The sequence below is a fragment of the Psammomys obesus genome, unplaced genomic scaffold (genome assembly GCF_907164565.1).
Source record: "Psammomys obesus unplaced genomic scaffold, mPsaObe1.curated_primary_1811, whole genome shotgun sequence".
NCBI classification, from domain to species: Eukaryota; Metazoa; Chordata; class Mammalia; order Rodentia; family Muridae; genus Psammomys; species Psammomys obesus.
The window spans coordinates 8868832-8884462 of record NW_026585797.1 but is presented as its reverse complement, the minus strand read 5'-3'; the positions used below and the strand labels follow the sequence as shown (position 1 = coordinate 8884462).

The 15631-nt window shown below is 38.8% G+C and overlaps 1 protein-coding gene across 3 annotated transcripts in view; it reads left to right on the top strand.

The window, feature by feature from the left end:
• The window catches only part of Orc3 (origin recognition complex subunit 3), a 60287-nt gene that overhangs the window by 3211 nt on the left and 41445 nt on the right, over positions 1-15631 (top strand). For all 3 annotated transcript variants that reach the window (XM_055599272.1, XM_055599271.1, XM_055599270.1), the window contains exons 2-6: positions 526-580; positions 3434-3531; positions 6970-7114; positions 13307-13411; positions 15105-15253. In XM_055599272.1, the coding sequence (XP_055455247.1) occupies positions 526-580; positions 3434-3531; positions 6970-7114; positions 13307-13411; positions 15105-15253 (552 nt within the window). The remainder of the gene's footprint in view (positions 1-525; positions 581-3433; positions 3532-6969; positions 7115-13306; positions 13412-15104; positions 15254-15631) is intronic.

Here is a 15631-nt window from a genome sequence, read left to right as displayed (position 1 = left end):
TCAGCTGGATTACAGATACCAGCAATGAGTTTTAAGCCAAGCTGAAATGGATAAAAGGAAAGGAGTTTTTTAATTGAGAAAACATGTCAAATGAAAAAAGAGTCAAAATTATCTTCTTACATCCTGGTTGTAGATGCTTAAAGTTAATTAAACAAAAATCTTTTGTAATGGGTGTTTTAACTTAATTTTTATTTTAATGTACAGTATTAGTGTTATTTCCCTTCTAAGTTTTATGAAACTTGAACTTTAAAAAATTTGTCTGCATCTTAGAACAGTCCTAAAGACGAGAACAACTTATGGGACTGAGTAGAAGGAAATGGATAATTGTTCAAAAAAATTTCCCTTCTGTATTCCAAAGAAAAGTGATATGATTTCTTAGAAATTGAAAGAAGTATCTCACACCCCAACTTAACCTTATAAAGAATTTGTTTATTCATAAAGCATTTCAGTAATTAGATTTGTCTGCTCTTTGCCTAATTTAACTTTATGCTTTATTTCTCCCTCCCCTCTTTCTTTTTTAAATAGGGTTGTTTTGTGTTTAAGCCAGACTTCAAAAAAAGAAAGATCTCTGTGCCAATAGGTAAAGGATGTTAATATCTAATTTGTTGATTTCTTCCCCTAGATCTTCTTAAACTTAAGTCATCATGAGCAATCTTTAATGTTGGAGGGGATTGAGTTTACCAGAAACAGCTTAAAGAAAATTAAGGGTTTATTCCTTCATTATATAAGAAAGACACATACCAGGCAGTATCCTCTGAAACTGCCAGCATTGTAATTATAACAGATACATTTGGTAGTATATTAAAGCATTTATTGTGTGGTGGACTGTTCTAAGTATTTTAGTTTGTTTAATTTCCTCCGCAAACATTGAGGGGTGTAATATTATCCTCATTAACACATATGAGGATACCAAGACAATAGAACTGGCCCAGTATTATAATGTAACATCATCTAGCTGGGATTTGAACCCATCCTTTGTGAGTTTAGACCCTATGGTCTAATCATTGTTTATGATACCTTTTAATGTGAGGCAGATGTTTGCATAGAACTTTTTATGTTGGATTTCAGTAATAACATGACATTATTTACAGTTTGTAATATTCGCATTTCATGTGTGTAGCAGTATAATTTGAGCTTTGTTTTAGATTTTTTAATTTTTCTTTCATTGTGCTGGCCTAAGACTAACAGGTATTGTTACAGTACGAAAATGTTTAAGGTACTGACTGATTGTAAGGGGTGGAGTTGAGGAAAATAAATTACACTTTTTAGCAGTTACCTTCCCTGACTTTCATACTTGAAGAAGATTGATAAGAGAAGGAGGGGTTTGGTTTGTAATAGGTCCCCTGACTAGAAATGATTTAGGTATAACCCTAAGCAAAAACTGGTAAATTCTCCCACTTGCAAGTGTATCATGGAAGCCTGCACATCTAACAAAACAGTTGGTCAAACTGGGAAAAGAGTCTAAGAAGAAAGACTGGTGGCTGCAGTGCTAGGGCTGCTCACACACACACTCAAGTAGAAGCTGAGGTGAGAGGAAGCTTCCATCTGCAGCTCTGTCACAGAGGAAGAAATGTTGAAGTAAACAGAAAACTAAGGAACACAAAATACTTGATTGAAGGAAGTATGAATGGGGAGGAAAGTAGGAAATTGCAAGGAACATAAAATGTTTGAGTGTGTAACAGGCCACTAATGTTTTAAAATATGATTTTCAAGTAAATATAGCTAGTAATTTAGTGCCTAAACTATAGTCTGACTTGGGATACTTTTGCTGGATGCTGGGTTTGCATTCATCTTTGGCTTGGATATGGATTTTCAAATCCATTTTAAAGATATTTTTTTTTTCATTTTTTCCGGATCAGTTTTATCCAGTTAGTAAACTAGTGTTGGTTATTTTTGAGACATGCCACAATCACTATTAATTTCATAATGTGGCTTTTTTTCCTTAGTATTTTTAATTTTTATTTATGTATTTTTGCCTGTGTGTACGTGCATCCATTACATGGCTGGTGCCTAATGCTGAGGCCAAAGAATAGTTTCCCAGGGAGTGTGGCTGCAGATAGTTGAACCATTATGTGGATTCTGAGAATCAAACCCAAGAGAAGCAAGTGTTTTCACTGGGAGGCCACCTCTCCAGCCCCATGTTTTTGTTTTACTCAAATAACAAAATTGTTTGATGGTAGTAGGAGAAAAATTGTTATAGAAATAGAATTGAACAGTAGAACAAAATATAAAAGTTCAAAAAATGATGTTTAACTAAAAGCATCACAGGTCAATGGGAGGAATGGCAAAGTAGTCAATAAATGAGTAAATTTCTGATTTTTTAAATTGGAGGTCATAACCCCTTCCAAGTTATGAAATTACTTTAGTGGTCTGTGAAATAGAAATATATGCTGCTATAGAATAAAAATAAAAGTTTTTTTTATGGGAAGGACTTTTATTTTTATATCTGCTGGGTATATATTTGTTAGATTTTCAAAATAATATATTTCTTGATAAACATGGTTTAAAATTTTTCAAGACCATTGCAATAAAAATATTTTCAAACAACTGGAGAAAACACTTTTAAAAGATTATAAAATAAGAATGACTATAAAATAAGCTGGCCATGGCGGTGCACACCTTTAATTTCAGTACTCAGCAGTAACAGGCAGGCAGATCTCTGTGAGTTTTGGGCCAGCCAGGTCTACAGAGGGAGTGCCAGGACAGCCATGATTCTATTACACAGAGAAACTCTGTATTGAAAAACTTAAAAAAACAAAAATAGAAAAAGGATATACAATAATACTCATTAGGACAGAGATGACTCAGTTATTACGAACACTGGCTGTTTTTCTAGAGGGACTGGGGTTGATTCCCAGCACCCACAGGGCAGCCAGCAAGCATCTGTTGTTAGCTCCAGGCAAGAGGATTCAACACTCTCTCTTGTCTTTCTTGGAAATGCATGAATATTTTTAATAAAAGTGAATTATAAAAAAATAAAAATGCACATTAAAGACTGGACTAAACTATGTCAATGGTATAAAAACAGAATAAAAAATTACTGAATAGAAGAGTTGAAAGTAATAAAAGGTAAAGAAGATGAAGATGTGATGAAAACATTAATGTGTGTTTCTACCTTGACCTGAAAACTCAGTAAATAAAAGCTTAGAGATTCATTAGTAAGGAATAGAATTTTTACATTTTTAATTTTAAAAATTAAAATATATCCTTTTTAATATGGTAAAAATGAGTCATAAAATTAGCTACAAAAAATAAAGTACATTATTTTTCTCCAAATGTATACATAGATAAGTGGTTTTTTTGATGTATAGACAATGTTTTGACATCCCCGCCCCATGCTGTATGTCTCTGTAATTCAGTCTCTTAATTTTGTATCAAAAATAAATTGACTTTCTGCGGTTTCTTTTTTTTCCTTTCTTTTCGTTTTTTTAAGAGGACTATTTTAATCATGAGAAACTTGAGTCTGAGGACAGTAAACTTCGATTTGAAACATATCACTTGCTGTGGCAACGGATGAAATCTGAAACAGAGGTGAATAATTTCCTTTTTATATTTCTGTAATACAATACTATAAACCTTGTATTTGTTACTTCCCATATCTCTAATGCTGAGTTAGTATACACAGAAAACGAGAAATAACGTTCAAACACAATCTGTATACCTTAAAGAAAATGAGGTGTCATGTTCTAATTGTTAAGCATAGCCTTCATTACTGGAACATGATAGTTGTGAGGCAAAGAACTTTACTGGGGTGACACTCTTAAATTCAGTTAAGAAGTTGCACAAGTCTGAAGTGAAGCCTTTCCTAAATTTGGGCTTTGTTTGTTTTGGTTTCTTCCTGAGACAGTTTGAGCACTGTCTCAGGCTGGCCTAGAGCTTACTACGTGTTCTGGAGTTCTGGTTGTGACTGTCTTGAGTATAGCAAGAACTCCGGTGACAACAGCTTCTTTTGCTTAAGCAGTACACTGCTAGTGCTTTGGCTTTGAATGAGAGTTACACACAGCTTTTATGTGGGTGATTCAGGTCCTTATGCTTGCACAACATTTACATTTGCCATTTACACCGAGCCATTCTCCCAGCTCGCCTCCTTTCCCGAACCTGTCTTTATTACTTTACACGTCACTTTCTCATTGAGGTTTTCCATGTAGTTCTTGGAGATAAACTTGAGATTATGGTCTCCAACTTAGGCTGTCTTCTAGGTTTTCTTTTTGTCTTAAGATTTATTTTATTTTTAATTATTTGTGTATGTGAGTGCACAGGAGGACAAGTGTCTTCAGAGGCCAGGAGAGAGCATTGAATTCACTGGAGTTGCAGTTCACAAGGTCATTGTAAACCACCCCCTGGGAACAGAGCTGCAGTTGTCTGTTGGGACTGCTGACAAACCTCAAAAGCTCCTGTTTTCATTTCTTAGGCTAGATTGTCGTGATATCCCGTGACCTGTGTTCCTGACATCACAGTCTTCTAGCCTTCCACTAGCTGTGTTGGCTTCTGAGTTATATTAGAAACATTCCCCCTTTTATGTAAATTCAGCTCGCCCAAACTTTGGGATGGGTTTCATATAGTCCCTTACCAGTACCACCTCCTTTATCCTCTGACTTTCACAGTGGTGCAAATTAATCCAAAGCAGTAATCTCCAGAGGTGTAAGGTATACCTGTTTCCTCTCAGTACATTGTGTGCTCGTTCATTGTGTGTTAACGTGTGTGTTTTCCCCTTCTATTCCCTCAGTACATTTTGTCTGCTTACTGTGTATTAATGTATTATAGGTCCTCCTTCTCTTTCCTCTCCGTACATTTTGTGCTGTGCATTGTGTGTTGCTCTATCTGTCACTCCTTATAGCTCTGTGGGGGTCCTCTTTACAGTATAACATCCAAATCCTTTTAATTCATGGTATTTGTTTCATGGTCTAGAACCTTACCTGTTCATGCAGCCTGTTTTCCTCTTACGTTGGATCATTTCATACTTAGCTGTAGAGGGGTCCTCCAGATGTTTGGTGCTTTCTTTTTTCTTTGTTTCTACAGCTTGTCATTCTTCTTATTTACCTTTGCTTCTTGTCACCCTCTGCATCATCTGATTGTGCCCTGGTTCAAGTGAGTCGCCTCTTCAGCGTAAAGTAGATGGTTCCACATTTGTCTCTTCACCTTTTTAGAGGAAAGGCTGTCTTTCATGGCCACAAAATAATTAATGAGTGGGATGGAACGAGTAAATGAGAGAGACTTAAATGGAGTAATCCAAAGACCTAACTAATCTCCAGAAATTTAAGGAAAAGCTTTTCTTTTTTAAATTTAATTTACCTGTTATTTATTTCATATATAATCCTCAAATGAATCTGTAATACTTCTCTTTCTAAAACCGGCAAGGGTCAAAGTAGGATACCCCAAAATATACTTCTCTCTTTAGCATTATTTTTTATTTTTTTAATTATGTCTACATGTCTGCCTGTGTGTAGGTATGCACGCACGTGTGTAGGTATATTGAAGAGGCTAAATGTGTCAGACCCCAGGAGCCGGGGTTAGAGACAGTTGTGAGCTACCATGTGGGTGCTGAGGCCTGAATCGGGTCCTCTACAAGAGCAGTATATGATCTTAGATTACCAAGCCATGTCTCCAGACCCTGCCTGTAATTCAGCATATTTCCAAATGGCTATTCTGAGAAGTTACAGAAACAGGAATGCTCCGAGAAGCCATCGTTTGTAAGATGAAATTTACATTTATCAACATAAAACAGGTTCATGAAGAGGCTTGTTTATCCAATATCCTCTTGTCTAAGGAAAGATTATGTCCAAGAAGAAAAACCTAAGGGTTTACTTCCTGACCCTGGCAGAGATCACCACACTGGCCTTGTAGTGATTGTTGTCTGGGAGACTTCATCTGCACGATGACCATCGGATTTACTTTCACACTTCTGTAACTTGCCATCCCTATTCCCCACTTTACTTCCCAAACTTCAACCTGTCCCCCCCAACAGTTTTTTCTTTTTTGAATTTTATTTTTTTCTTATCAGTTACATTTTATTAACTCTGTATCCCAGCCATGTCCCGATCCCTCATTCCCTCCCAGTCCCTCCCTCCCTCCCTCATCCCCACCGTGCCCCTTGCCAAGTCCACTGATGGGGGGGACCTCCTCCCCATTCATCTGATCCTGTTTTATCAGGTATCTTCAGGACTGGCTGCAAAGCTCTCCTCTGTGGCCCAACAGGACTGCTCCTCCCTTGGGGGGTGGGGAGGCCAAAGAGCCAGTCATTGAGTTCCTGTTAGAAATAGTCCTCGTTCCCCTCACTATGGGAAACCTATTGGTTACTGAGCTACCACAGGCTACATCTGAGTAGAGGTTCTAGGTTACATTCATACATGGTCCTTGGTTGCATGTCAGTCTCACAAAAGACCCTGTGCCCAGATATATTTGGTCCTTGTGGAGCTCCTATCCTTTCCTCATCAGACTAACTCCCCTTCTTTCTTATGATTCCCTGTACTCTGCCAAAGGTTTGGTCATGAGTCTTTGCTTTGAAAACACTGCTAGTTAGAGTCTTACAAATGCACTCAGTAGACTCCTGTCATATGTTCAATGCGCATCCCATCTGTCTTTCTAAACGAAGATTGATAATCTTACCCCATGTCCGCTCTCTTGATTATCTTTTTTAGGTGTGTAGATTCCATTTTGTTTATCATATCTTATAGGTCTATATAAGTGAGTATATACCGTGTTTGTCTTTCTCCTTCTGCGATAGTTTTTTCTGCATATCAAATGCAGTTTAAGTTTCAGCCATCTTGCCCTTCTCTTCTTTCTGAATATATTTTGTGCTGTGTATTGTGTGTTGATGTAGCTGTAGGGTTCCTGCTCTGTTAATCTACTGCCGCTTTATCAACTGAAATTACTGAATGTTCAATGGAAAAAAAAATTGAGACTTCCCTACACCAAGAAAGAAAAGAAGTACGACTACTAATAATTCATGAGGTTTTGTTTTCTTTGCAGCAATTACAGGAGAAATTAAGTGAAAATCTGTTTGATAGCCTAGTTGACTTTCTACAGAAGTCCCATTCTGAATTCCAGAAACATTCAAAAAACTGGGGATGTCACATGAAACTCAGAGAAATTCCTACTGCTGCTCTTATTCTTGGTATGTATGCATCTGTTTCTTCGCACACACCTGTACATAGTTTCAAATTTTTAAAAATATTTTCAGGTAATCGTTTAAGATTTATTTTATATATGAGTGCTCTATCTGCATGCACACCTGCCAGCCAGAAGAAGGCACCAGATCCCAGTAAAGATGGTTGTGAACCACCATGTGGTTGCTGGGAATTGAACTCAGGAACTCTGGAAGAGCAGACAGTGCTCTTAACCACTGAGCCATCTCTCCTGCCTCTTAAATTAGTTTTTATATTGAGACTAGTGAAAAATATTTTGCTCTTAAAAATGAAAAGAACTGTGTTTTGACTTACATACTTTGTAAACCAATAAAAGTTCATTATATATTCATGTATCTGTAGATTAAAGGAAACAGCTCTAGCTGGTACATTGTTATATGTTTTCTGAGGAGAGCTATCTTTGTTTTATTCATTCTTTATGTGTTATTTTAGAGTAATGAAATTTGAATTCAGTAATAAAATAACAGTGTGTTCATGGACCTAAATTTTTTTTCTACCTTTTTAAAAAAATTGTATCTTCAGTGAAATTTATCTGTGCTGCTTATTTTATTTCTTGCATTTGAAATCTCAATTTCAGATACTCTGTTAATATTGATTGCGGAGGGAAGGATTTAGCTATATTGTATTTAAGTTGTTTCCAGATTACAGGTTATAATTTTTGAAAATATGCATCACTAATATCTAATTTATAGGAAATATTTGTATTTCAGAAAAATACAAAACTATCTCATTAAATACGGTTTTTTTTTTCAGGTTAACATGGAAACCAGAATAAATGAAAACAAATAAAAAGCACAACACACACATACACACAGCAAAACCCATAAAATCACAAAATTGAACACCAAAATATACCTGCAAAAGACCAATAAGACAAAAAATGCATAAACGCAGCAATATGAGGCAAAAAGTCTGCAGAAATACCATTGAGTTCATTTTTTTTGGTGGCCATTTACTGCTGGGGCCTGCCCTTAAGTGTGGTTAATATGCCCAGTGAGACTCCATTGGAGAAAACTAAGTTTTCTTCTGCCTATGGGTACTACTTGAACATAGCTTCTTAATTAGGGTTAGAAACTTAATGGCTCTTGTGACTTCCAGCTCTGAGCACTGGGAACCTGCCTGGCTTGAACCTGTGCAGCCCTGTGTACTCTACAGTCTCTGAGATACATGTGTCAGTCTTGTGTCAGGAAGACATTGTTTTCTTGGTGTCCTCAATCTCCTCTGGCCCTTAGAGTCTTTCTGCCGCCCCTTCTGTATAGTTCCCTGAGCCATGATAGGAATAGTTTGAAGACATTCCATTTAGAATTGAGTGTTCCAAAAAGATCTCTCTGTCTTAACACTGCCCATTTTTGGGCCTGGGTCTCATCTAACTACCAGAGGTAGTTGATGATGAGTGAACAAGGCACTAATTAGGGGTCATTTTATTGCTGTGTTCCTTTAGCAGAACAATAGTATTTGGTTTTCCTATCTTTTTTTGGAATCGTGGCCACTGAAGCAGTGTCCAGCACAGGTTCCATCTGAGAGAGTGGGCCTTAAATCCAATTGGATAGTGGTTGGTTACTCTCACCTGTGTGCCACTATTGCAGCAGGATATCATGCCGGCAGGTTAATACTGTAGATTGCAGAGTCTGTAGCTGGACCTTTCTCCACTGGTAACATGCAGAGAACACTGGTCAGGGGGGTGAAGGCTGTGCGTAGGCTTCTCCATGTTCTGACCTTTGTGAGCATTGCACATGTATGCTGCACAGACAAACAAGCAGGCAGAATACCCATACATGCATAGTAAAAGTAAAAAATACCATGACCTAGGCAAAGCCTGGTGGCACACACCTATGATCTCTCAAAGGACAGACAGGAGAACTAAGAACTCAAAGAGACAGCCTAATTTATGTAGTGAGCTCCAGGCCAGTTTGTATTCCAGTACTGACCCTGTCTGAGAGTAGAGCAGAGCAATCACGAATAAAGTTAAATTTTTACTAATAAATCCTACCTTCCCACTGATGCCATACTGCTGATTTCAGGATCAGCTTCAGTAGCAGGCTTCTTTGAATGGTGCTTATAGTTCCATAGACCAACTGCCATTGCACCCTATCATTTAATATTTTATCTACTATCTGTTCCTGCATGTATGTTTAGGTCAAATCTACTCACTGTGTCCTCCCCTCCAGGTCTTCCCCTGGCTCCCACTCTTTCCTCCTCAACTATATTTGCAATGAATTGACTTTTATTCTCTTCTGCTTTGGCTTTCTTTCTCTTTCTCACTCATACCTACTGAGTCTATTTAGTTGTGTCAGTATGCTCATGGATGTGGACTATCTACCAGAACACAAGTACTCTCTCAGGTCCCCATCCTTGGAGAAATCTGACTCTTGTCCCAGTGGCCAGCAATAGCTCCTCAGTTAAAGGCAGAGCTTCGTAAGCCTCACTTCTCTCTATGCTGGTATTTTGGCTAGCTCTTGTGAAAATTGTCTGCATGCAGTGACATCCTCTCTTGAGTTCATGTGTGTAACTCCGCTGCTTTGTCTGACTAATACTATTTCAGCACAGGCATCTCTCCCTCTGGCTCTTAAAAACTTTCCACTTTTCTGCAATGCTTTCTGAACCTTGGGTGAAGGCCATATGATACAAATGTCCATTTAGAACTATGCGCTCCACAGGCTAATTCTCTGCCTGTTGACTATATGTCTTTTTGTTAATCACCTTCTCCTCCAAAAGAGCTTCTTTGAGGAGGGTTGAAGGATGACTCAGTCAATCAGAACATGGTTACTCCTGCGCTACTCTTGCACCAGTGAGAATGTCTTACCAGGCCAGTTATTACTGTGCCTTGATGGTGACCCGGACCTGTAAAAACAAAAAATGACATAGGCAAGGCATGGTGGTACACACCTGTGATCCTAGCACACTAGAGGGACAGAGCATGAGAATGACTTGCCAGCCCAACCATTATTGTATCTTGAAGGTGACCTGGACCATTTGGTAGTTCCTCAGTGACAGGTTCCTGAAGAGGAGACCAGGAGATCAGAAACAGTAAAGACAGGAAAGTTGGGGCCAGGAGACCCATGTATCAGCTATGTTTTATGTTTTATGCCAAGCAAGTTTATTAGGAAATACAGCATCTTATATACACTATAGGGAAAATGGGACAGAGTCATCAGAATGCTTTCATACAGTGGGATGAAGTTAGCAGGAAGTTGATTCAAGTAGTGACTCAAGTGAAGACAGGGTCTCAAATGCATCACAAGCTGAGCACTCAGCAGCCCTGGTCCCATTAACTCCAGTTTCTTTGGGTGGCAGGGGTTGGGGGAAAGAAGCGAGGTTTCAATAAACTAACTCCCTCAAGGCCCTTACCCAAGCTGTAGACTGGACCTTGCTAATTCTGTCCCTGGGCAAGGGCACAGAAGTAGTGTCCCCTTTTGTCCTTTTATCAGAGCTTCTGAGAAAGCCTTGCGTTGGCCTGGCTCCCAAAGTGAAGGGTTCACATTTGGGTGAGATTGTTGATGATTTTCTCCCCTGGTAGCATGCGTAGAGCCTTTCTTTCAGTCCTGTAAAAGCTATCTAGTAGGGACAAAGCTTCCAGGTCTGTACCAGCTGACTCCTCTATGCCCTAGTAGTACTTAGTGTCTTCAGCAGTTGGGCTTCAGGTTCTGGGACGGTAGTCTGTAATGTGTGGTAGGGATCTATAGGACCCCACCGACCAACAACTGAAAAAGAGGTGACCCATACCCGGCCTTTTTATTGACAGCATCTGTTGTGTTCATCAGCTGCTGCAATTTCCTGGTGGGGTTCTTAGGGTCTTATATGTGTGGAATCATATCATCAATAACAATATTTTCACTTTCTCATTTTCTGTTTATAACCCCTTCGTCACCTTCACTTGTCATTTTCTCTAAGAATCCAAGCACTGCATTAAACAGGTACACAGAGAGTAAACATCCTAGTTTTATTCCTGATTTGATCTGAGTTGAGTTTTTCTCCTTTTAGCATGATGTTGGGTATGAGCTTGTTGTATGTTACCTTTATTATCTCAAGATATGTCCCCTATATCACTAGCCTTTCCAGGCCTATTTTCATGAAGGGATGTTGGATTTTGTCAGAGGCCTTATCTGCATCTAATGTGGTTTGTCTTTGAGTCTGTTTCTGTAGTGGGTTATATTTACTTACTTTTATATGTTGACCCATCCCTACTTTTCTTTGATGAAGCCCATTTGATTAGGTGGTATGGTCTTTTTGATTTGTTCTTGAGTTTGGCTTAGAAGTGTTTTATTGAGAATATTTGTGTGTGTTCAGAGGGGGAGATTCTGCTATCTGATTTGAAGACCCCTTGCAGTTGTGAATGGGGAACTTGACCCTCTGATGGCCTACAACTCTCAAGTGCTTTGTTTGAGTACTGGCAGGCTGCAGTAGAGGTGGTGGCAAGAAGCAAAGTTAGAGAAATGCCTTGATAAAAGTTGTGAGGATTTACTCTGCCCTTCTTCCTGTCAACAAGAAAATAGAAATTACATTTTGCAAATTTATGGCCTGAGAATTTCCAGTTAAGAACATGTGTTGAAGGCTCAGAGGTGTGGCTTACTGTTTCAGAGCTCTTGCTCTTTTAGGAGAGAATAGTTTGGGACCTGGTACCAGTGCTGGGCAGCTTATGATTGCCAACATCCAGCTCAGGGCTAACTCCTGCTTCAGTGCAGTTGTGCTCAGGTGTGCCAGCACTAATATGCACACTCACACTGACATACAAAGACACACATAAGCAGGAAGAAAATCTTTTAGAAAAAAAGTGGGGACAAAAACATTTTGAAAAATTTGTACAAGTTACCTTCTTTGAAATTATAATTTATTCAACATTGTTGATTATCTTGTTGAAGTAAGATCTGTTGTTTCAGGGAACATAATGTTAAATAGATTTTATGGAGTCTTCTAGATAAGCCATTGTTTAACTCAAGTTTTCATTTTGTTTAGAGATGCATTATTTGTATTATAGAGGTTGGTGAGTGCTGGGAAGAGTGTAACACTGAAGGCTCTGAGCACAGTTACTGTCTTCCTGGGGTTGGTTGGTTGTTTTTAAACTACGTATAGCCTTTTAGAAATAACCTGCTCTCTTTGTTATTGTTCTGTTGTCATGAACCATGAAGAGACACCATGACCAAAGCAATTTATAAAGGAAGCATTTAATTGGGAGCTTGCTTACAGTTTTAGAGGGTGTGTCCATGGCCATTATGGTGAGGAACATAACAGCAGGCAGGCATGCAGGCATGGTGCTGAAGCAGTGGATGAGAGCTTACATCTTCCCCTCAAGTTGGAAATAGATAGAGAGAGACTGGGCTTGGTGTGGCCCTTGAAACCTCAATGCCCACCCTATGGTGACACACTTCCTCCAACAGGCCACATCTTCTAATTTCCCCAAACAGTTCCACCAACTAGGGACCAAGCACTTAACTATATGAGCCTATGTGGGCTGTTCTCATTCAAACCACAATAACTGCTAGAAATAGATAGGTGGGAAGGCAGGCAGGCAAGCAAGCAAGCAAGCAGACAGACAGACAGACAACACATTACGTATTTTGCTCATGTATTTGTTTTCTGGAATTTGTTAAGGGGGATTATTGCTGACATGAATGATTCTGAAAGTTTTCTTTTTAGTAAACCCTATAACTTGTATGACAAGTCTCAAGCAGTTTGAAGATATGTACTGCTATCTGATTAAATGCCAAAAAATTTGTCTAGTTATTTATTTGAGATAGGGTCTCTCTGTCCCCTAGGCTATCTGAGAACTCACTATGTGGACCAGGCTGGCCTCAAACTCACAGAGATCTGCCTGCCTCTGTTTTTTGAGTGCTGGGATTACAGGTCACAGATTGTCCAGTTCTCCCTTTAAAGCAGAACCACAGCAACTTCTTCCAGTAGTTCCCACCTTCTTAAAAGTCTCACCATCCCCAGTAAGACTCTCAGATTCAACACCTGGGCCTTGAGCTATTCAGTAACTGAACTGTACTACATTCCTTTAGATCGTGTCCTGTGAGTGAATCAATTGTGCTGCAGTTTTCTTCATTTCTTTTGCAAATCATGTTGTTAAATCAATTTTACTTAGTGCTTTGTTGGCTTTTTAAAATACCCTTTGTTCAATTATTAAGAAAGATGATGACACGATGGTGTTTATTTTCTCATAGGTGTGAATGTCACAGATCACAATTTAATATTCAGAAGTCTAACAGAGACCCTTCAGAACAATGTCACACCATATGTAGTCTCATTGCAAGCTAAGGATTGTCCAGGTAAAATATGAATCCCGTGGTTTCCTGGTGAGATGCTACAAAATTGTGCTCACCTCTAACCTCCTTCCCCATGGTCTGTGCACATCTCACTCATTTTCACTCATTGCCATAAATCAGTTTACTTTTCCTCTTGAAAAGCCACAGATGGCTCAAAGTTAGCTAGTCCATGGGCAAAGCCCGCCTTGAGCGTGTAAAGACATTAAACCATGAAGAGTGTACATTACCATGCCCAGCTTGGTTTGCATGCAAAGCCGCCACATTAGAGTGTGTACCGTCACACTCAAATTTGTTTCCATCTGAAGTAATAGTACATGTAATGTAGTAGTTTTGTTGTGATAAATTAGAATTACTATCTTAAGGGTGTCTTTAAAAAATGATTGTAAATAAAGATTTATAATCAGTGAAATAATTTATGTAACGTTTTTCTTTTCTTTTTTCTTTTTCTTTTTCTTTGAGACAGGGATTCTCTGTGTAGCCTTGGCTGGCCTGAATTTGCTTTGTAGACCAGGCTGGCCTTGACCTCACAGTGATCCGCCTGCCTCTGCCTCCTGAGTGCTGGGATTACAGGCATTTGCTACCATGGCCAGCTGTAACTTTTGATTTTTAAGGGCCAATACATTCTTTTGTCATTCAGAATAATGTAAATACATGACATTCTAAAAATGATTTATAATTCCCTGCTTATATAGTTTCTTCTTTTTTAAAAAAATATTTATTTATTATGTATACAGTGTTTTGCCTGCATGTATGCCTGCTCACCAGAAGAGGCTATCAGATCTCATTATGATTGGTTGTGAGCCACCATGTGGTTGCTGGGAATTGAACTTAGGACCTTGGGAAGATCGGCCAGTACTCTCAATCTCTGAGCCATCTCTCCAGTCCTTATATATTTTCTTAGATAACACTTGTAGATAAATTTTGATCTGATCTTAGTATAAACTTGACCCGTCCCACGGGCTAGTCGAATGGGGTCCACCTGAAAGAGGGAGTGAATATTGGGGGACAGAGACGCGAAGAATGGAGACAAGACAGATTCCTGATCAAGTCTCAGTTTACTGAATGTGCAAACAACACAAAGCAAAGGTTACAAGCAAAATTTTTTCACAGTAGCAACACATCTGTGCCACCTTGCAAGGCGGAATTCACTCAAGGTTACACAAAGTTTGCTGTCTGGTTCCCAAGGTTGCAGGGAGCTTGCTATCTGCTTCTCAGGCTCAGAGCACCCCACCTGCAGAGACCGCCAAGGACAGTCTCTGAGAAATGGAACTATGGATAAGACCCGAATCTGCCAAGGCCAGGAGGCAGAATTCCCATTACCAGACTCCTTAATGAACTAACGAAATATGTTTGTTTATGTTATTTAGAAAGGATCTCGTGTAACTCAGGCAGGCATTGAATGTACCATGTAGCAGGCGGTGACCTTGAACTTCTGGTCTTCCTGTCTTCAGGGATTTCCGACATGCTTCACCACATTTGTTTTTATATAGTTCTGGTTGTCAGCTTCTGGACTTTGTGGATGTTAGGCAAGCACACTATCAACTGAATGTGTCCAGCCCAAATGAAACTTAAATATTGAGGATAGGGACTAATAGTAATAATAATACACTTAGCATATTTTTAACTATTGGGTGAAATATAGTTTCATTTTGTCTTAAAAATGCAGATAAGTCTTTTTGCTTTTTATATTCTGCAGATGTGAGACATTTTTTACAAAAGTTGACCTCTCAGTTGATGGACTGCTGTGTTGAGAGCGACTCCGAAGAGGGGAAACGTGTTAGGATCCCCAGAAAGACAAATGATTCAATGGATTCACTTTCCAGCTGGTATGCCACTGTCACACAGGTAAAAGAAAACTGAATATTCAGGGAATCGCCTCAGATGCTTTACTTAAGTCACTCTTTAGTAAGCATGTGTTTGTGAAGCAATAGTAGGAGTTTTATGGTAGCTGCTTTTTCCGAAGCTACTAGAATTTGAAAATATTACTGATAAGTGCTTGGACTCTTAAGAGGACATTGTGCTTGTGGGAGAATTCCATGTAATGACAAAAAGAAAACATCTGGAGTTGGTTGTGTTACAGATTCTGTTTTTCCTTAGATTAGCTGTTATATCTTCAGTTTTTGTTTTTATTTAGTAGATCCATATCACCCATTCCTGCTGAAATCCTTAGTCCTTGAGTACTTCTGTAATTTTTACAATTTAGCTTGATCCGTGCTCAGAATT